The sequence below is a fragment of the Macrobrachium nipponense genome, chromosome 17, assembly GCF_015104395.2.
Source record: "Macrobrachium nipponense isolate FS-2020 chromosome 17, ASM1510439v2, whole genome shotgun sequence".
Lineage (NCBI taxonomy): Eukaryota > Metazoa > Arthropoda > Malacostraca > Decapoda > Palaemonidae > Macrobrachium > Macrobrachium nipponense.
Genome location: NC_087210.1, coordinates 71,410,641 through 71,432,624, shown reverse-complemented (window position 1 = coordinate 71,432,624; position 21,984 = coordinate 71,410,641). Strand labels below are relative to the sequence as shown.

At 38.3% G+C, this 21,984-nt stretch overlaps 1 protein-coding gene across 1 annotated transcript in view; it reads right to left on the bottom strand.

Annotated features, from left to right (window-relative positions):
• Nucleotides 1-394: 394 nt before the first annotated feature.
• Nucleotides 395-21,984, bottom strand: part of LOC135195948 (eIF-2-alpha kinase GCN2-like) — a 153,288-nt gene continuing 131,698 nt past the window's right edge. Inside the window, exons 24-26 of the mRNA XM_064222451.1 lie at nt 17,606-17,709; nt 14,682-14,857; nt 395-4,767 (exon numbers count right to left, since the gene is read on the bottom strand). Of these exons, the coding sequence (XP_064078521.1) occupies nt 4,626-4,767; nt 14,682-14,857; nt 17,606-17,709 (422 nt within the window). The 3' untranslated portion in view covers nt 395-4,625. The remainder of the gene's footprint in view (nt 4,768-14,681; nt 14,858-17,605; nt 17,710-21,984) is intronic.

Below are 21,984 nucleotides of genomic sequence, written 5' to 3'. Positions count from 1 at the left end.
AGTTTTGCTTCTCCATGGGGGGGGGGGGCCCAGGGCAAGGGAGTTAGCAGGGACCTTGGTCTAGAAGCATTAGTAGGACAGATAGCTACCTCCTCCACTGCACTTGCATCGACACTATTCACTTTGTCCGTCAGGACTTTCACCAAAGTCCCAATCTGAGCAAACAGTGTTCACCAATAGACCAAATAACTGGTCTAACCGTGCTTTGAGACTGGCAATGGTACTGGGTTCAGAATAGAGCCGGGAAGTGGAGTACGTAGTTGGAAAAGTTGGAGGGCTGGTTACGGGGGAAAGTAAGTATATCTTAGTTTAAACCAGACCACTGAGCTGATTAAAAAACAACTCTTCTAAGGCTTGCCTGAATGAATTAGATATTTTTAACACTACTGGGAACCAGTTGGTTACCTAGCAAACAGGACCTACAGCTTATTGTAGGATCCGAACTACTTTATATCAAGAAATTAATTTCTAATCACCAGAAACAAATTCCTTTGATTCCACATTGGCAGAGTTGGGAATCAAACTCGTGACTACCAAATCGGTAAGTGAGCAAATAAACCACTCTTCCAACAAGGAACTAGTTATAAGGGAAAAGGGGAAAAGGTAGTAGGTGTATAAGGGACTGGTAAATTTACATCAACATTAGGCAAACTAACCTTACTAGAAGAAGCCCTGGCCTCTACTCTAGCAGTCACCTTTCTCCTCCTGTCACGCTGAAGTTTTTCTAAATGAGCACAAAAAACCTGCCACTTTCCCTGGTCCCAGTCTTTGCACTTGTCACAAGAGAAAAGCAAATAGCAAATCTGCCTTCTACACATAAAACACATAGTGTGATTATCATATTTAGCTGAAGTCAGTCTTGTTTGCAGCCAATGCTGCATAACCTGACACTAGATAAACTAGAGTCTGATCAAAGTCATAAGGTCACAGTCAGTAAATAAGTCAAAATACATAATGACCGAAGCTATGTAATTAGCACACCAAAAGAACAAAATATGTCATCAAAGGCAGTGAAAATCACAATCATCTAGTGAACAAAAATTCAGAGCTGCTCAACGACCAATGTTCAGTCATTGACAGGCAGAAATGAATTGAGCTCAGCTATGTGGTACCTATTCAATCCCCAAAAGTAGGTGGGCTAGTTACCTACACCCAAAACAAAAGAGCACTGCCGTAGTTTTCACATTTTTGAGCTGCCGTAAAGTAGAAACTAATAGCTGTGTAATTATTTGGTAAGTTACTTATATAAAAATTAGGTATTTAAGTACATTACACAACAGCTTTAACATGACAACCTTCTGATAAATTAATTACAAGAGAAAAAATCAAGTTACTGGTTTTTAGTCCATTATGTGGAAAGCTAATTACAGAAATTTCTTGAATTTCAGTTACTGGGGAACTATTGAAATTTAAGTATATAACAACCAAATCAGATCTCTTACCTAACTCTAACTATTATAATCATTAGTTATGAATTAATGTATATCTCTGCCAAACAGTCTAATGCTGCAGGGCAAAATTAACATTTGTCCTGGTGTCTGGGAATTACTTACGATCCTGTTAGTCATTTAATTCTAGCATACTTTTTAAAATAAGTTTCACTGTAATTATCATGTTTTCATCTTTTTAAAACAATGTCATGGTTGAGTACATTTCCATTGGAAATCCTGATATAAAACAATTATATTTGAATATAACATTCCAAAAAGCATAACCTTTGCTCATTTCTATACAATTAATAGCAGTGAGCTGACCTCCATCCATAACTCCTATGTACATATTCACGAGACCAGTATCAAAACTACAGAAAACAAACATTTCATATATAATGACACTGAAATGAATATGTGCACTAGAATGATAAGACAATTATAAGAAAAGATGGAAAACGAAAGCAGCACCTTATCTGACTTCACATATGAGTATCTCTTAACACAAAAAACATTAACATTTGCAAAAACAAATGTCTTCGCCACAGATGAATAGTACCAGTACTGATACCATACATTGGTAAGAATACTGTGCATGTATATGGCTCTAAATGTCAATAAAATGAGAATACTGTAAAACAAAATATAAAACAGAATTTAACATCTTAAGACCTCTCAGATAAAATGACACATAACAGAAAAACTGAGAATTACCAATCACTGGAGAGAAAGGTAAAAAGCAAATAGAAAAGGTGGTTTTCTATGCGTGAGTATTACAACAGACAAATTATTTTTTATTTTTAGCAAAAAATTATTAAATTAAAAAAAAGCTTCTTGGATATTCCCACTGGACAGTTAATGTTTTCTGTGTGGAACAGTTGATGTTTTCTAAGTGTGTGTATGCTGTTAGCCGCTTTTACCTTACTTCGTTGTCAATTACTCCCAGCCTTTGCTTTAAACTTCTTTTTGCTTTGATTCTAGAGTATTCAGACACTGTACTAACATTTATACTTAATTACAACTTCTCCTTAACCAGCTGATAATACATACTGAATTTACCACAAGCAAACTATTCTTCCCAGCCCTGAAAGGCATATGAACTTCATTAAACAAAAACAATAATGCCTAAACAATAAATCCATTAATACAAATGCTAATTGAATAATATTTATAATCAAAATCATTGTACCTATTTCTTTTTGGTCCACTCAGGCTGAATACACTGGCCCCTCATTAGGTGGTTCTTTTTTCTCCTAAACTTATAATTCCAATAATCCTCTTAATTTGTCTGTTCCTTAATTATCTCAAGCTAATTTTATTTTCCTCTGATGGAATCATCTGTAACATCTAAAGAAAATTAAAATCTATAAAAATTATGAAAAGAACAAAAGTAACAAGACATTTTTTCCTCTGTTGATGTGTATTCTTTCCTATGCTAGATGGGGATAAAAGAAATTATGCAATCCAAGAATAGTTAACCTCAACAGTGTCCATAGGAGGATTTTGCCTGACAGCTGTCACATAACATTCTTAGAGGTTAGATGAAGTTTCTCGACTCTACAGAACAATGATCCAACAAGATATTGGGGGATGTGATGCAAAGAAAAAGCAAGGCAAACTTAAAAAACTTTTTATAAGAAAAAATACTGAAATCATTTACTGATCATGCAAAGCAACACTCACAAGAAAGTGTGAAATTGACATGGTTACAGATCTCAGAAGATGAAAATTCAAGAGATCAGAACTAAGGATTATATTTTTCTAAATTTGATTCAGCAAATTAGAATTATAGCATACAACATATATATGTTCAGCTCTCAACCCAGGCAGTGCTAACTTATACAAATTTGAACTCAGATTTGACAAATAAAGAAAAATTGCACCAGGTACACAAATAATATAAATATGTTAAAAAAATCAAGCTTTACAAATAAAAACATGACTGTATGTTAATACTACCACCCTACAATACTGTACTACAGTATATAAAAATGACCTGAAACAGATACTACTATAACATATCAAAAAACTTCTGCTGATGTAACCCCCTTCCAATGTGCTGTTATGTAAATACAACATGAAACTGAAGCTTAAATCTATCCTGGTTTAACTGACATAAAAATTCATCATATCAGAGTACATGCCAAGTTTACTGAGTTAAGTTCACTATTACTAAGAGAAACTGTAATCAGAGAGAAAGAGAGAGAGAGAATCTATATCAATCAATTTTATATAAGATCAAATGCCAGACTTAGCAGGGTAAATTCACTGTTACCAATGGCAACTGCAGCAGAGAGAGAGAATTTATATCAATCACTGTTTAAAGAGTGGCTATCAACCTACTTAAAACTCCAGCAAGACTTACATTAATCACTGTCATATTTGAGTAAATGCCATATTTGGTTAAATTACTTAACACAGTGCCTCTGTTGTCTAAACCTCCCGCTAAATAACATATATATGTACTTACCAATAATGATAATGTTAATAATAATAATTAATCATAGGGACATGCTATTTTTTGCAGAACATAAAAATTATAGGAGCTGCTTTGATGAAAATTATTCCCAGAAAGTTCAGTTGAAATAAATAGGCAGTGATTTTACAAATATTACTTGCCTATGCTATCAGGTTGCAGAATTACACTGTGATTTATGATACTATCTTTAATCTGCTGCATAGTAAAGGACAAGTAACAATAATCAAATGTTCATTCTAATTGTAATTAAATTAATTCCTACACTCCTCACTATCTTTGAAACATTAATTTTTTATACATATTTAAAATGTCTTTTTTAACATTAATCAGTAAAACTGAATAACAACAGTCACCCTGACTCTACAAACTAGAATTTTTTGTGGTTGAGAATTCCAAAATGATAGTAAATTGCCATGAAGAAGTACTACTGATATTTGCACTGCCTTAAACATATTCACTTTTGTAATTCTCGTACGTACAAAGTTGCAACTAAATTGCACTGTAAAATACGGTTTCTGGGATACAAAAATAAAGTTTACAGGAACCAGTAACTTGATCAATAATCTAAATATTAATACTGTTTTACAGAAAAAAAATTATAAAAATGAAAAATAATAAGCCCTCACTGTCATATATTGCACCAATACTTAGCTGGCAAAAATTTTAATAACAGTAACATCACCATTTATTAAATTAATCTAATATCACAATTAGAGTTATATAACTCTCTTAAAAGTACCAGAAGAAATAGTGCTATAAAGTATGATTGGAAGACATCGTTCCGACTTTTTTCTTGGAAAAATCTTCCTGTGTAATTGATTACTTATCTCTTCAATGTAATCTTTTTGATCTTGAAATCTGTAAAGAAAGACAAAAGAATAATTGTGAAACTGAGCATAACTACATAACAAAAGAAGGTTGGCACTGTAAATATGAAATTTCAAAAAATGATATTGTTATGATACAATAAAGTTTCATACATACTTACCTGGCAGATATATACATAGCTATCGACTCCGTCGTCCCCGACAGAAATTCGAATTTCGCGGCACACGCTACAGGTAGGTCAGGTGATCTACCGGCCCGCCGCTGGGTGGCAGGACTAGGAACCATTCCCGTTTTCTAATCAGATTCTCTCTTCCACCTGTCTCCTGCGGGGAGGCTGGGTGGGTCTTCAATCGTATATATCTGCCAGGTAAGTATGTATGAAACTTTATTGTATCATAACAATATCATTTTCATACATTCAACTTACCTGTCAGATATATACATAGCTGATTGACACCCTTTGGTGGAGGGCAAGAGACAGCTAACTCCTGACTAGACAGGTAAACAACATGGTGTTGTAGGTATATATAGACCTTGGTTCCATCCTTTGTTTGTTTTCTAGACGAAGGGTCGACTTCCTCTAGCTATTGCATAGGAGTCTGCTTCGTCTCAAGAGCCTTAGCAAGATAGTGATCTGTGGCCAAGAGTTCTTGTGGGTCTACCGATGGGGTCTTATCCACTTACTCGGTCGAGCCTAATTAGCATTTGTCAATGGGTGTGCTAATCCGCTTATATGACAACATGGCCTATGCCTATTGGCATAACTAAGGAGCGCAACACCGATCCCGATCACCTGTTCCTAACATGAGGGTTCGCGCTAAAATTGAAAAAGAGTTATCCCCCAAACTCCTTTCAAAACCTCAAAAAAAAAATTCACTAAGTTAAAAATAAATTCAACTCATTATTAAAAGGATCAGTGTCGGCTCCTTATCCCAGCAACGTATCCGCTGATACGTATAAACCAAGAGAGAAGGATCTCCCGTAGGTTAACTTGAAGTCCTTCGTGTAATGAGCAGTCAACACATAGTTGCATCTCTCATATGTTAAAGCTAATATGTCTTCCTGACATATTGTTACGAAAAGAACAAGAATTTGCAAAAGCTCGCACTTCATGAGCTTTTAAATTCTCAGCTGTTGAAGGTATCATCAAGTCACTTATGAAGTGGCTTTAGAGATCACCATTGCTTCAAAGAAGACTAGGACTTTCTTTGAACTGGATCTCATCTGGATGAAGCCTAGCGCCTGGCTTGCGCCTGGCTGGCGCCTCGCGCCTGCTGGCGCAAGGAGTATCCTGTTTGGAATACTCCTGGCGCCTGACAGTCGTAACACTCCTCGAATAACTCCTGCCGTCTGGAAGGCGCATCTCGCTCCAAATACTCCTGGCGCCTGTTAGGAGTATTAAGCTCAGAATACTCCTGGCGCTTGGTAGGCACATCGCGCTTCGAATACTCCTGGCGCCTGGTAGGAGTAAAAAGTAGAAATACTCCTGGCGGCCTGGAAGGAGTACGAGGTCAGAGTACTCAAGGCGCCTGGCAGGAGTATCTCTTCCCAAATACTCCTGACCTATGAAGGCGCATCTAGTTCTGAATACTCCTGTGGCTTGGTAGGAGTATCGCTCATGGAATGCGCCTTTCGAATGGCAAGTATATTGCGCTTAGCGGGCGCTATACTCCTATCAGGAGTTCTCTCTTCTCCAGTTGGCTCTTGTTGCTTGGATGAAGATCTGGGCCTAGAACGATCTACAGTAAAGTCAGGCTCTTTGCGCCTACTTGGCGCCTGGCTCCTAGTTGGCGCCAGACGCTTGGCAGGAGTTACTTCCTTTCCCACGTCTCGCCTGCCTAACGCACAGCTCCCCCCAGAGATGGCCGCTTGTGCGACAACTCCCCTGTAGGGTTCGTCGCGCCCGACAGGAGATCGGTATTTGGATCTCTTAATCGGAAGCCTGTCACCCTTTTTACGAGTAGGCTCTTTAGAAAGTACTCCTACCAAAGACGCTAATTGCTCCTGCACATTCATCAAAATTTAGTCAGCTACATCCAGTAGACGATAGGAGATCTAAAAGTCCGAGAGACAAGTCTTCCTCCGAGGAGGATCCTTATTGAATACTTCTGTTGCTAACGAGTTCTCCTCCTAAATGTTGTTGAGTTTTCTCGTTGCAGAAGCTTCCCTATCCTTGCCCGAAGGAAGGGAAGGAGCCTGGAAGCTTAAAGAGATTCTGAGCTGAAATTGGTAGGCCTCCTGATTTCTAGCTCTTGAATGTATCTCTCTGACCCTTTTGGGAAGTAGTTTGAGCCCTCATCGCGTTCCAAAGACTCTGTCAGTAAATGTTTAAACCTTGTCTTCTTCTGTAGACGACAATGTCAATACATTACCCGGACAACGAAACCTCTATCTGAAAGCGTTGATCCAGGAATAAAAGGCTTTAGTTCTTTTGCCAAACATACTATGCTGGCCAGAACCCATTGCCGAGTCTTCATAGAATTTGATTCCAGATTCTAAAGCCCAAAATTTCACTTGTCCTTTTGATCGTTTAGGACCAAGAGAAACATTTGATTAGGAGCAGTTCCATCTTGTCGGAACACGGAATCTGAGGCCAAATTAGGATCCCATTCTAAGTATAAGATCTCTTACTCTATCGTTTAGGTATTGTATAAGATCCCGAAGATCTTAATTCTCTACTATCTCTAATATTCTTTGTCGAGACAGAGTATATCTTTTTTTTTTACTGTGTTCATTGATAGCATAAAATACCAAGGTGATTCTTCCCTCTGAAAGGGAAGAAAACCATTATGTGGTTCACAGACGGTATCGGAAGAGGACAGTTTCCCCTTTCCATCTAGCACGATCTGCAGCAACTCTATGTCTTTAACATATTTAAAGGAATTATCAAGCTTCCCTTGAAAAAATCCTCTCATTCATATTTACTTGTGGTTAGACTGCACGCAGACAGACTCAGAGTGGATAGGTTTTTCAGGTCCAATATCTATAATAGATTCCGATAAAAATCTCTATTCTCTTAGAAAAACCTTCCGACACATGCTGAAAGAAGAACGTGACCTCTGTGAATCCAACCTTTTTATTGCCAAAATGATGCATTCATCTTCTTCCTTTGACGCCCATTTATTTTAATATGTTAAGAATATATATAACTAGGGGAAAAAAAAGACTAAACTTTATTCCCCTATTTAAATTAAAGATGGCGTATCTTGCTACCTCTCTTGTTTCGAGGAAACGGAAGCAATCTATAAGAAGCTCGTTCATCTTCTGCCTTGCGAAGAGATCTGTGAATACTTTCCGCAGGTCTGACAACTCTTTCCAATAAATGTTAAACATACGTTAACAGTTATTATCGTCGATCAAAAAGGTTCTCACGGACGTGCAAAATCCTGCATCGAACCTGGTAAGGATCGTTACGTTTCCGTGTCTGTTTCCAAATAGGTTAAATCGTGCTCTGCCGAATTAAAATCATTTATAATACCGTCACATTGTGGTAAACAGCATTCATCTAGGAAACTCTTGTAAGGATAGTAGGAACTCTGTAATTAACCACGGTGTGTGCATAAGGCTTCCTACCGTACCGTTCTTAAGGTGAATTTTCTACTACATTCTTTCCTCGCCGAGGCAGAGAGAGATCCTTAGCAAAACGAATACGATGTTATTCATGTTTGCCTAAAAATCCCCTCAATTCGTGGATAAGTCCCTGATTGTAGGGGGAATATACGGTGAAGCATTCGATCCCTTAGGAGAGAGAGATGTAACCAACCGTTCACGAGACCCGACCAGATGGTACTGGATTTGGCTCACAATTACAGCCGTCTCGTTCACTGCCTGGCTGCATTCATTCCGAGTTGCCAGTTACTCCCTTCAATGAATGGATAAAATAAAATTATTCTCGAGTCTAAGAAAGCTCTCAATAATGCAAATTTTTAAGCCAAACAAACCTTTGTTAAATACCAACGAAGCTGAGTAGGTATTGTCGTAACAAACCTTTTAAGCGAAGTCCTTACTAGGAAAATCCTGTAAGGATATAGATAATTCCGTAGCGAACCAGAAAGGCAACAATGGTATGCGTATATGACTTGTCATTCAGTAGTCGTATACAGCAAGCCTTCTACGACATTCTTTCCTTTCTGACATGCCGAGAAAGAATGGAAATCTTACTCTCTTCGTTCTTTTCGTCAATAATCCCGAATGAGTATTAGTCGAAAGAGATCGCAAATGACAACCGAGGATCGAAGAGAATCTCTCCAGCTTTTATTATCTTGGAGATAAGTCCGTATTTTACGCCTTTCTTATCTGGAAGAGCCTCTAATCAATGAATGAGAGCTCGTACGAATCTTGTCAACTTCCAAACGATTGCCCCTCTTTCTGTAAATGGTTGGTTGCATTATTTTTTAGAAGGAGGAGGATGATTTTAATATCCTCTTACTAATACTGAACTAATTCTCACAATTCTGCTCTATCTTCCATTCCTCAAGTTGGGAGAAGAATTGAGCAACCGGAGGAGAGCGCTACCTTTCGAAAGGTGAAGGGCTTTAGCAGTACCGACTCTAACCTGACAAGGGCTACGGCAGCCTGTGCTACATCTTGAGTCCCTGCCTGGAAAAAGCCGAACTTGCTCTTGCCTTTATTGCATTAAGACGATCCTGACAAGGGCGACGGGACCCCGCCTGGTGCGACAACTCCCGTCCCTATCAGGAGGAAGCCTCGAATGTCTTTCACCTTTCGCCTGGAGGACTCTTGGCGGTTGTCAGGCTCTTCTTGTAGGAGAAAGATGCCTGGCGCTAAGCAAGAGTATCTTGCCTAGAATACTCCTGGCGCCTGGGAGGAGTATCGCGATCGGAATACTCCTCGTCCTCGGAATACTCCTGGCGCCTGGTAGGAGTATCGCGCTCCGAATACTCCTGGCGCCTGGGAGGAGTATCGTGCTCGGAATACTCCTGGCGCCTGGCAGAAGTATCGCTTTCCTAGGAGGAGTATCGTGATCGGAATACTCCTGGCGGCCTGGTAGGAGTATCACGTTCCGAATACTCCTAGCGCCTGGGAGGAGTATCGTGCTCGTCGGAATACTCCTGGTGCCTGGCAGGAGTATCGTGTTCCGAATACTCCTGGATCCTAGCAGACGTATCGCGCTTGGAAAGTTTCTTGTTGGAAAGTTCCGAGCATCTGAAAGGCGATCCTCGCCTGGAAAGTTCTGTACGTCTGGAAGGTTATTTGAATCTGGAATCTTCCGCCTTCTGGAAGGTTCCGCTTGTGCGGAAGGTTCTGTGTGCGGAAGGTTCCGATCTCTTGTACATTTGTTCTTGCTTAGAATTCGACAATATTTCCATTTTCGACATAGCCCTCCCTTTCTTCTGAATGAGAAGGACTTCCATTTCCGATGAAGATCCTGGTTCATAGTGCTTCAGGCGCTTTGCGCCTATATTTCAGGCCTTCAGGTGCTTTGCGCCTCGTTTCAGGCGCTTTGCGCCTTGTTTCAGACACTTTAGGCGCATTGAGCCTCGTTACCGAGGAGCTTCATGCCCAAGGAGCTAGAAGCTTAAAAGTTATATATATATGTGTAATCACTAAACGAGATCCATATAATTCATTCGATCAACAAATATTCTTTAATATCTAATTCGTTCTTCTCAGAATAGATATATTTTCATATACACATACCGATGAGGAATTTATTGAAATAACTATTTCAAACCCCCATGGGATAGAGCCCCCCCCCGTCCAACTGTACGGGGGGCGACGAACCCGGATAGGGCAATGCCTCTACCGCAACTGTTATCGAATGATGTCTTCCCTTCCTTCTCCGTCTCTTCTGAGGTTCAGATAGCCAGACGAGATTATCTTGCATCTTCATTTAAGGTTAATGATCCTAACGCCGTTGAAATGTTTTTTCTCCTTATTCGTCAAGACGATAATAATAAGGGGAATCAACATTGAATTAGGATGCCTTTCCAATGGCTATCCCTGCAGTCTGGGACGTCCTACAGAACCTGCCGAGGGGACACCTGATCGGTGGGGATTCTCTGTAACCTCCGTAAGGCTTTCGACATTCCTTCTCCTCTGGGCCTGTGAGCTTGGAAGAGGTCTAGGCCTGGGAGCGAGACAAGAGCCGATCAGACGCACCCCTCTATTGCAATGGGGAACACTATAATCACTTCTTACCTTATAATAGCTCGTATCTTGAGCTACATTCCTTTATCTTCAAATTGCAAATGAATTTGTAGTTTCTGTGAAGTAAGAAGGTGATGAGGAAACTACACTACTAGTACTGTTAATATTCTAACTGCTCGTCAGAACGAGAGCTATTAAAGCTTCTAAAAAAATACATATCTAGTTCTATGTTTTTCTGACTTCCTCAAATAGGAAGTTACCTTATTTTCCTCAATCAAATTCTAACATTTATTACACTTTATCAATGAATAAATATTTATATTTCCCTTTCTTGCAAACTATGTAATTGTCTACCAAAAACTTCGGTAGTTACACATCCTCTATTCTTCGAAAACTTCGAAGTTAATTCATTAAAAGTTATTAAAAAGTTATTAAAAGCGTATGCCGAACCACCGATCCAGTACTTCCCTGTAAAAGTTGGCCCAGAAGATCGATGGCGATGAAACACGAAAATCAAATCAGGAGGGAAAGTAAACATATGTTTACATTCCCAGCGACAGAGAGAATCTGATTAGAAAACGGGAATGGTTCCTAGTCCTGACACCCAGCGGCGGGCCGGTAGATCACCTGACCTACCTGTAGCGTGTGCCGCGAAATTCGAATTTCTGTCGGGGACGACGGAGTCGATAGCTATGTATATATCTGACAGGTAAGTTGAATGTATGAAACTACAAATCATACATATATGTATGTTCAAATACTACAAAAATGAAGAAAAAATAAATTACAAAAGTGTACTTGTAATAAGGCCTTGAACTTGAAAAGGACAGGAAATAGTAAAGATAAGACTTGTTGAAGGTTTGTTTCCTTCAACAACTCTAATGGCTGAAAACTAGAATACCATGACATAACTAGGTTATCAACATTTCCCTACATAAACTAATGGCCTATCAGCTAGTTGAGGGGTTTCTCTTATGATCGCTGCAGAGTTTTCAAGGTAACTATTGTGTTTAAAGATATACGTAATTGAATAGTACATACAGTCCCCAGCTTACTACGTTCTGAGGTTACAATGCTTTTCAATTATATTTATCAGAAATTATTTCTAGGTTTACGACGCATGTTCCAGTGTTATGGCGCCTACAACACTGATCTGGCAATAGAAATATGACTCCAAAAATGCAAAATCAATCAATATTTTGAAGGTTTCTTTGATGAAAAAATGCAATAAGAATGCAGTTTACAAAATTTTTTAATGCACCCAAAGCATTAAAAGTAAGGTTTTCTTAGGATTTTTGACAATGTTCCGTCTTACAACAATTTTCGGCTTACAACGCCTCTCAAGAATGGAACCCCCGTCGTAACCCAGGGACTGCCTATAATAAGAACATTTTAAACTGATTTATATAAAAAACTAAACATGTTAGACCTTGACATTCTCAATGTTGGTTTCTGACTGGCCTAAGTAGGAATAGGCATATGGGGAACCAATCTGAGCTGGCAAAAAATTACTAATTTTTTTTTAATCAATTTGTACTTTTCATAACTTACAAATCTGAGGTCTTAACACTAGAATAATCTTCTTGCACCAGCTGGAAACCAGTTAAAAATAATCAAAGATTATAAAGCAAGGAGTCTGTGGCACCTGGCAACTCATGAGTATACTAGGTGGAAGCTTGGTCACCAACCAGGCATAAAACCCAGTGATGCATCAGTCTTTCCCCCAACCCGATGACGCGGCAGTCTTTCCCCCAACCCAGTAAAAGAGAGAGGGGCGGCTAGAGGTGGGCAGTAAACGTTAAGAGCTCATGTTTGTAAGCTATGAAAAATATAAATTGATTAAAAATTTGTTCATATGCAGATCAATCCTTCGGTCTTAACAATAGGATAGACTGATCCTTGGAGGGAGGTACAAGTATCCTATACCCACTGGGAGTGCAACCCACCTGACCACCCTTCCAAGTTCTAAAGAAGGGGGTCCAAGCCCATGAGAGAATAGACAATAAGATATCTAAAACCTCAATTGCCTGGGTTGAAATACTACAATGATAAAAAATGGCCACATTTATTGCATTCCAGGAACTTAAGAAAACTCTGTCTGTTCAAAGCAACAAACCATGTAAGCACTGAGGCCTGTTACCACTCCTCACTCCTCTTGCTAGAGAGAGAGAGGAGCACTTGCTACTGAATAGCAGATTTGTCTATTGTGTAGTAACAATGCAAAACCACCACCAGTATGACCACCCTACTCACCTGTATTGGACCAGTTCCAGCATATAAAGTGTTTATCCTTCGACCCGCCCGTAGGAAGAAAAAAGGAAAAAGAGAGAGGAAGTGGCCAGCCAACTCACTCATTCTCTCTCACACAATCATCTTCGGTAAGATACAAACTGTCTCACCAGGGGCACTGGGTGAATTACACAACTTGTTGGGCAGCCACCACCGGACCCAAGGAAAAAGTGCCCAAAGACATGTGGGCAACTTCCTTTAGGTAAAAGGAAGTGAACGTGGATTAATGTAGCCTAGAACCAGCGCTTAAAATTCTACAAACAGACAATTTTTTCTTAAATGCCAGAGAGGACCTTTCCCTTTCCTCTGATATCATGTGCTCTAGCCTGCACAGACTCAAGTGACAGCACTAGCATGTTAGGAGTAAACCTGTTTAATTGCCTCACATAACCAGAAAGAAGCTAGTGCTCCTGGACACTTCCCCTCTGGACCTACCTTTGGTGCTAACAAAAAAAAGTCTACAGGCACCTAGGTCTTAGGTGACAAGTCCTCTTCAGATAGCATCGCAGTGCCTGACAGGGAAAAGCAAAAGCTCTTGTAATCGTTGTCCACAAAGTCATTCAGTAAGGGAATGGAAAACAAGGCCAATCTGTCCTCATGCACCAAGGGATTCTGGGTCTTAGCCACAAATTCCTGGACAAATTCGAAAGCCACAGACCTTCAACCCTTGGTGTGCTTAACATCATAACTTAGGCAATGAAGCTCCCCAACTCTTTTCGAAGAAGCCAAGGCCAACAGGGAAACTGTCTTTAGAGTTAGATCCCTGTCTGATGACCGATGTGAGGGCTCGAATGGAGCTCAAGTGAGACTTGCCAGGACTAGAGAAAGGTCCCACGCAGGAGGATTGAGTTCTCCTGGAGAACAAGACTATTAGAAACTCCTGAACAACAAGATTTCCCACAAAGAAATGTCCATGCTTTTCAGGTGCAAAATCAAGCCCAAGGCTGCTCTGTAGCCTCTGATAGCCAAAACAGAAAGACCTTTCTCAACCCTGAGGAAGATCAGAAAATCCACTATCCATTGATGAAACTAATTGCAGAAGACTGCCCATTTCCCCTGGTAAATATCAATGTCATGGTCTACATTTCTACAGAGAAAGAGCTAAAAAAAAAAAAATCCTAACTCAGCCATCAAAGCTATTTGAAAACTGCTAAGAAAATGAGAACTTTATAATTATAATTCTAAGAAAATGAGAACTTTATAATTAGCATTTTTAATTTCTTAAAAACATTCTTTTACTCTCCTACAAAGCAATGAAAAGAATTGGTTAAGCTCAGTGAACATTCATATACTTTTTACTATCATCAAAAATATAAAATCCTGAGTTATCTCCATGGATCATTAATAGTCATTTTTCTAACAATTCACTGTAGCCAGTTCAAAATCTCTGATTCAACATTTGAAGGAAACAAAAATTCTATCTGAAACTTTAAAATAGTAAAAATAAAAACTACTACAATTCAGGTTTTACTTATACTACTATCTAACACATAGAATTACTTGAGTATCTGAACACAACATCATTACTGCAAGTATTCTCTTACTGCAATTTGAGATCTTTCACAGAGTCCTTGAAGTTTTTGGAGCTGCTATCTGTATCCAGCATTCCAAAAGCCAAAAGAGCCCTTTTATCAAGGTCTACAGCCCAGACTTCCAAAGTTGTGCTTGGTCCTAAATTTGGCCAACGATTAGTTACAGCAGACATAACATCACGGTGTATCTGTATGAAAACAAAGAAAATTGAATCAATTCAGATTTTGAGTTCTCTAAATAATAAATTGTAACATTACCAACATAATAAACTCAGTCATTAAATCTGTATAAAAATTAAATAATGGGTTAACTTAGAATGCTCGGTTATATACTGCTAAAACACTGCCCGACATCAAAATTTATTTCTTAATTATAATTCCTACGTATATGAAAATATAAAATGAATGTGATGACCAGTATGTACATATTTGGTAGCCATAAAGTTTTCTCAGTATTTCTCAGTAACTGGTAGCCATAAAGTTTTCTCTCCATTTTAAAAATTCAAAGCTACCTGCATCTGATTAAATATAAATGTGTTGCCTCTAAAGTAAGCCTACATCATCTCTGTTTGGAGTACTGCTCTCATATTTGGGGTACTTCATTTTTATTTCCTTCCTTGACACAAATGAACCAAAAGCAATTTGTTTGATCAAGGTTTCTGCCCTTGATCCTCTTTCCTGGCTCCCTTGTCTCTATACATACCACTGTACTTTGGCCACTTTTCTACTAGGGACCAAGAAAAATTTAAAAGCAGTTCTTTACTAAGTTAAAAATTTGCATACTAGATCAACTTCCCAGTACAGATAAGTTTCAGGAAAAAATTGATACTTAAATTTAGGATTTCAGTCTAACTCTTCAGCCAAAATACAATACATACTAATAAACCCACAACAAAAAAGCACATCAAACAGCATTGAAATGCGCAGTGTCACACTGCAACCAAACAAAAGAGGAGGATACTCGTCCAAAACAGCCCAAAAGGGGGATGGGTACATTGAGGCAGGTCTAGCTCATCTCAGAGCTATAAGAAAAATGGCTGGCATGGGTCAGAGAGTGTGGGTAAGCACCGGATTACCCTCCTTGTTATCCAGATCACAGCCACTCCAGTGCATGCAATGTAAGACACTCTGTATATTTAAGTCATAGTATCTGTATCCCCATAGGAAACAACTGAAAATTCTGGGAGCAAACAAAACAAATCTGCTCAAGCTAGCTGGAATGAATTATGCCAGGGTGTGAAGACTACAAGTGCGAGCTCTTCTTCCATTACTGATTGAGTCTGGAGCTGTCCCTAAATTTAAGGCTACCATTAGCAGCCTGATCCTCCCACTTAAATTTAAAGTTCAGGCTAATAATAGGTTTTCATGAAATGATTATAATTTTCTGAAAACTAACTTACTTTTTTGAAAATATTTGTCTAAAATTACATTTTTTATCATGTAATACATGTATTACATGATAAAATTCTCATGTATAATACACCCTGGCAACCCAACAGTTCTTTATGCAATTTTTCTTCTACATAACATTATATCAGGCTGGGATTTTCAAGTATACTAATGATGTACTTCTTTGTTTCTTATTTGTATATGTACTATAGTTTCATAAAGTTTTCGTTTGATGGGGTAACTGCCTCAACATTGGACATTTGTTTCTTTGTGTGTATATGGATTATGGTAACTTCAGAAGCGTGTGTATACAATAAAAAATTAATGCATATGCAAGACAGAAACTGGAAGGATTCATGGCAGTATAGCCCTAAATATACCTTAAGTGTACACAGTGCCCTGCAAGAGCATTTCATTAGAGCATTTTTTTGTGTATCCTGGGTTTTTCTTGTTTACTCTTTGTGGCATTATCTCTTAATAGCGTAATGAAATTCAGCACAAGTTTTCCCCTTACTTACTACACTCCTGTCCCCTACACTTACTGTAAACTGTATATGAATCATAGTATGATTAGACAAACTGGTCTTGCAACCTTCACTACAATAGTGAAGGCTAGAGAAACTAGAATCAAACATAATATGTAGAATGAAAATCCTGATCCTAAATGCTAATATAGTTAACAAAGCTTGAAGGCTACTCAAAATTAAGCGATAATACTTCACCGAATCTAGTTAAACAACTAAAAACCAATTAACATGTGCTGCTGCCAACAACCAATGTTTACTCGAGAGCCAGCAAAAACAGAATAAACATTTCTGCTAAGTCATTTCTAGTATTTCCGTTACCTACACTAAACTATCAAAGCACTGCCGCAAATTTTTAAATAAAGGCTGCCACACAAGTTAGAAAATACTTATAGCTATGTAATTACTTGGTAATTTCCTTATATGAAATTTGTTTATTAGACTTGAATTATACTTTAGTGCTACACTGTACTTACTTTTATGGATTCTATAGGTCTTACTGAAAATGAATTTTTGCATATGTAATACCCTTTCCAAGTTGCAATCCATTTTTCACTCTATTTTGGCATATCATTAGGAGTAAAATATATGAACAAATATGAAACATACATTTCTAAAGATGAGGAAGCAAATTTGTAACACAGTCAAGAATTTCAGCAAATATACCACATTTCCCACACCAATTGTATACGTGGGTTTTCATTGAATACTTCTCTCAGGAGCTTTGCTAGGAAAAAATCTTTGCAATTCCCTAATAAATTTTGGCAACAGCTCCATTTCATTATGAAAAAACTGTATGGTCTTCCTTGTTACCAATCATAAAAAATAGAATGGAATGAGAAACTAACTTCAACATGAACATTTATGCTGTCTTACACTGCATGAAAGAGTAGTTTCAAAGGCTGTTATACACATCAATCAAACAGTTATCTTGAAATGTGACACTACCAGTAAAATTAACGCAACATTTTCTTTTCCTGAGTATGTAATAATACTACAAAAGAGAAATAAAAGTATACTAACTATGTTCATCTCTTCTTTGGGGGGGTCACGACCTTTGCTCTGTTTTTTTGAAGTATTTGTTATGAATGTTATATTGAGCTGAATGTCTTCTGGGCTATTCACACCTGTAATTCAAAGAAATTCAGCAACACATTAATTACTGTACATATCTAACATATATGGCACTCCTTGACATAAGTAGTACACATGAAGAGCAAACAAAATACACAATTAATTAGGCAGTTTATAAGTTACATTAAAGAAAAGCATACCACTTAAGAAAAAGAGGACAATAATATAGGCTATGTATATACATAATCAATTTTTTCAAGTGTCAATAATAATATCAATTAACCCTCATCAGAATTAGTACCCACTTGGCAAGAGTACAAGATTTTGGTATATTTTGACATTTCAAATACTGTACTGCATTTCTATCATCATTTGAAATGTATAAATGTATGTACTGTACTCTACTTACAACTTGAAAATACAAAATAATTTCACCAAAATTTCATTGTTCATTTAATATCCCAGACATTACAGATTGACCCATCTGAGCCCAAAAATAAACAGCAACTGCTTAAATATCTCTTCCTATCTGATACGCTGTAAACAACTTATCAAATTCTCAACTTACTTTTGATGTCTCTCGTGATACCGACAGCTTTTCAGAATTCCCCACTAACTTTTCATGTACATTTCATGATGTTAACACCTCATCAGAATTCTTCGCTCACTTTTCATGTCTGCAAGCAGCTTATCAGATTTCCCCCAACCAATTTTTATATCTTACACGCTGTTAATAGCTTATCAGAAGCATTAATTACATCAACAATTCATTTGATCTTGAAAAGTTGTGGTCAGCAGCATATCTAGCCAAGAACTCCCTAAATCACTTCCTGGTACGTGTCCCATTAGGTCCACCCAGTCCAGTAGTACAGATGTTTACAAATGTATCAAGTCATGGTTGGAGTGAATTACTGGATCTCTAAACAACAGGATCATAGATACTGCATGACAAGGAAAAACAAATCAATTTTCTTGGGTTAAAAACAATCTTTCTAGTCCTCCCATCATTTGTTTACCACTTTATGGCAAGAACAGTTGGTGTCATAATTAGCAATTTATCAACAGCGGCATGCCTTGTCAATGAACTAGTAGTGAAGATTTTTTAACAGGCATAGGCAAATGAGCTCAGTAGAGCACCAAAGTTCATCCCAATAAAGCATATTATGTCTGAAAGTGTCAGCTGAGTAAACCTAGGTCTACTGTCAAAGTAACTGCTGAACTCTGAATTGTTCCACACGATGTACAAACCCTCAGTCCTTTACATAAGAATTACTTTCAGTGTAGGCTGGAATATGGCCGTTAAATTCTTGAACAAGGTGGTTAGGCAGGAACCACTGTCTGATAGGCGGGTAGCCCGCCATCTTCCAAAGAAGAAATATGTTTGTGAGCTCATGCTGACTAGCTGTCAATCACGATTTTCCCAGTGGGATCTTTCTTTTATATATATTATATATATATTGTTTGATGATAATAATTAATTGACTTGAATAATCAATATACTAACAGACTTTTTGTGATAGCCTTGCTAGCTGCCTTCCTACTTTGTGTCAAGGGTCGGCAGCAAGGGTGTGCCTACACCATTATTACATATTTTCGTCCTTTAATGTCAGGGAGAGAGTGTATTAACTTGAAATTTACGCTTATGCTTTGGAAATTACCAGGGGAACTTCAGAGGTTTGTCCTTTGTTTTTCTTCCGGTATTTCCTCTTCTATTTTGTTCTTTCACTAGCTTACTGGACAAACAGAGAGGGAGGGGCGTGTGGTGTTGGTGTTTGAGGGATCTCCTCTCATTTCAGATGGTGGTGCCCTTGAATGCAAGAGGAGTATCCTTATTTTTTCATCATATTTTCTTTCTTTTACAGACTAACAGTGGTGACAGGTGATTACAGCGCTAGCCTAACCTTGGAATTGTACCTGTAACTCATAGCATGCTGTGATATTGGTCCTCGAGTGTGTGTACTATTCCCCTGCTGAAAATCATAAGTATTAATTTGCTGCTGTTATCCTGGAGTTTCAACACTGGAAAACAGCTTCGCGGCTGCCCTGTGATTATTAACTCTACTTCTGCTGGTAAATGTGCCTCATCCTGTAGAAGAAATCTTGCAGAATTTGGAGAAGTTGAGGAGGAAGAGAGCTCATCAAGTGTAGTCATCTTCCTCTTCGAAATCATATATTTTTCTTCAACCATCCTCCCCCCTTCGACTTCTAAGGCTCCCTCCCGAAGAAGAAGGTAGTCTCCCACACCCCTCACCCACAAGAGGTCTCTTCATGGGGCTTCTAAGGCTCTGCCTCCTCAAACTGGGTAGGCAGTTGGGTCTTCCATTGGCTCGCCTGTTCCTTGAGGAACAGGAACCGTCATGCGTGTTGGCAGCTATAGAGGCGCAAACTTCGGTTCACACTTCTGATTCTAGTCCTAGAGGTTCTGCCCCTAAGACTAGTTCCTTGTCGAGCGCTCGTTTGCGAGATTCCCCAAGTGCACGTAAATCTATGAATTCATGTGCATCTAGAGTTGATGACACTGAGTCCCCTCAGCACGGAGTGGAAGAAAAGAGTGAGTCGCTCAGGTGACTCATGCCTTGCCAGTGAATGGTGTCCTGCCCATTTAGCCATACTCAGCACTCTGGAGATTAGAAGCGATGTTTCACTGCTTGGACAACATCAAGAACTGCCTCCCGTGCAAATTTATCAGTTGTTAGGTACTACAAAAGCTCTTTAACACAAGGATGACTCTAATATAGAGGAAAGGTTTCCAGGCTACTAACTATGGTGGAGGAAAATCCCAAGTCTTTCAGTTTAGAAGAACTCCTAAACCCAAAAATCTTCACCTTCAGGCTTGGAGGCTATCCATCAGATTCAGAATTTAAAGATTTTCAAAGAAGCAGCCATAACCAATTCAATATCATGTAAAAAATACATTATTCCATTATTCATTGTTCTCTTGAGCTTATTATTATTAATAGGGCTTAGTTTTTCCAGACCTCTGAGTCTTAAGTAAACTCTTCTCGGGCTGGTTGCTCTTGAGCTAACACCCACAATCTAGGGAGGTATAGCATGAGCAAAAATGACAAATTTTCCAAGACAATTTGTATTTTTCATAGCTACAAACATGAGGTCTATTATGACTTAAAGTGCATGAGGGTGTCTGCAGGACAAGTAAGTTTTATGTAACTATCTGATATCTCAATTTCAATTGTAAACCCCATACATATATCCAATTTAAATATATATATATATACATACAAATAACTTGATCACGAAGTATATAAAACGTGACGCTATGTATAAATAAGGTTTTTTGGCCTAGACGACGATATGTTCAAAGGTGAAAAGGGCGAGTATAGGACCTAGGTTGCTACAAGTTATCGTCTTGGGGTGGGGTACGGGACCAAATATGAACATTACTGGGGCACAGAGCAAAGAGCGATGATATATATAGGCCACACTGTGAGGGCCACACTCACGCATAGAAGTAGAAATGCGTGCTGAATCTAACTGACCACTACCAGATAGCCATAAGGGCGATTTTCACTCTACGAGAGGAGTCGCCATAGGCTAGCCACCTTGAAGGATAACCTGCCGCAACAAGTGGGATTCTTCCAGAACAGTACATTTTTGAAACAACACGGGGCATATACAATTTAATATCATGAATTTTACACAATTTTCCCAACAGAAATTATTATTAATGAAAAGACGAAAGAAAATATAATATATATATATTCGAGTAAAGAGAAAGAGGGATAGAAGAATATTGAACCAGAAGAGAGAGAAGAGAGAGAGAGAGAGAGAAAGAGAGAGAAAGGAAAGAAATAATAACATAATAAGAATAGTCCCCGAACAATAACAACATCATTTACAAAATTCCTTGTTAGGTATTGCCCATCGTTTTAACGTTGGTCATCTAGTAAAAATTATGTGTTCGGATTAAGCAGCCATATGTTAATTCTAGTTTAAACAGCCCGAATTCAATGCAACTGTTTATCCATCTGAGTTAAAAAATCTCATTGTATTAATTGGGTGATACCTCGGTAAATTTGCTTAGATCTAATGTTATGTTTTCCAGAAATTTAACTGGAATCGGCATTATACAAATCACTCATAAAACAAACCTAACTCTTAGCTGGTAATGTACCATTTGGACCCATATTTGTATGATGTTTTATAAAGGAACCTCAAATAAATGAGACACTAATAAATTGTCCACACATGTATATGTATATTTATTATTCTCTCTCTCTCTCTTCTCTCTCTCTCTCTCCTCTCTCTCTCCTCTCTCTCTCTCTCTCTCTCTCTGGTTTCATATTCGCTCTCCCTCTTTCTCTTTACTC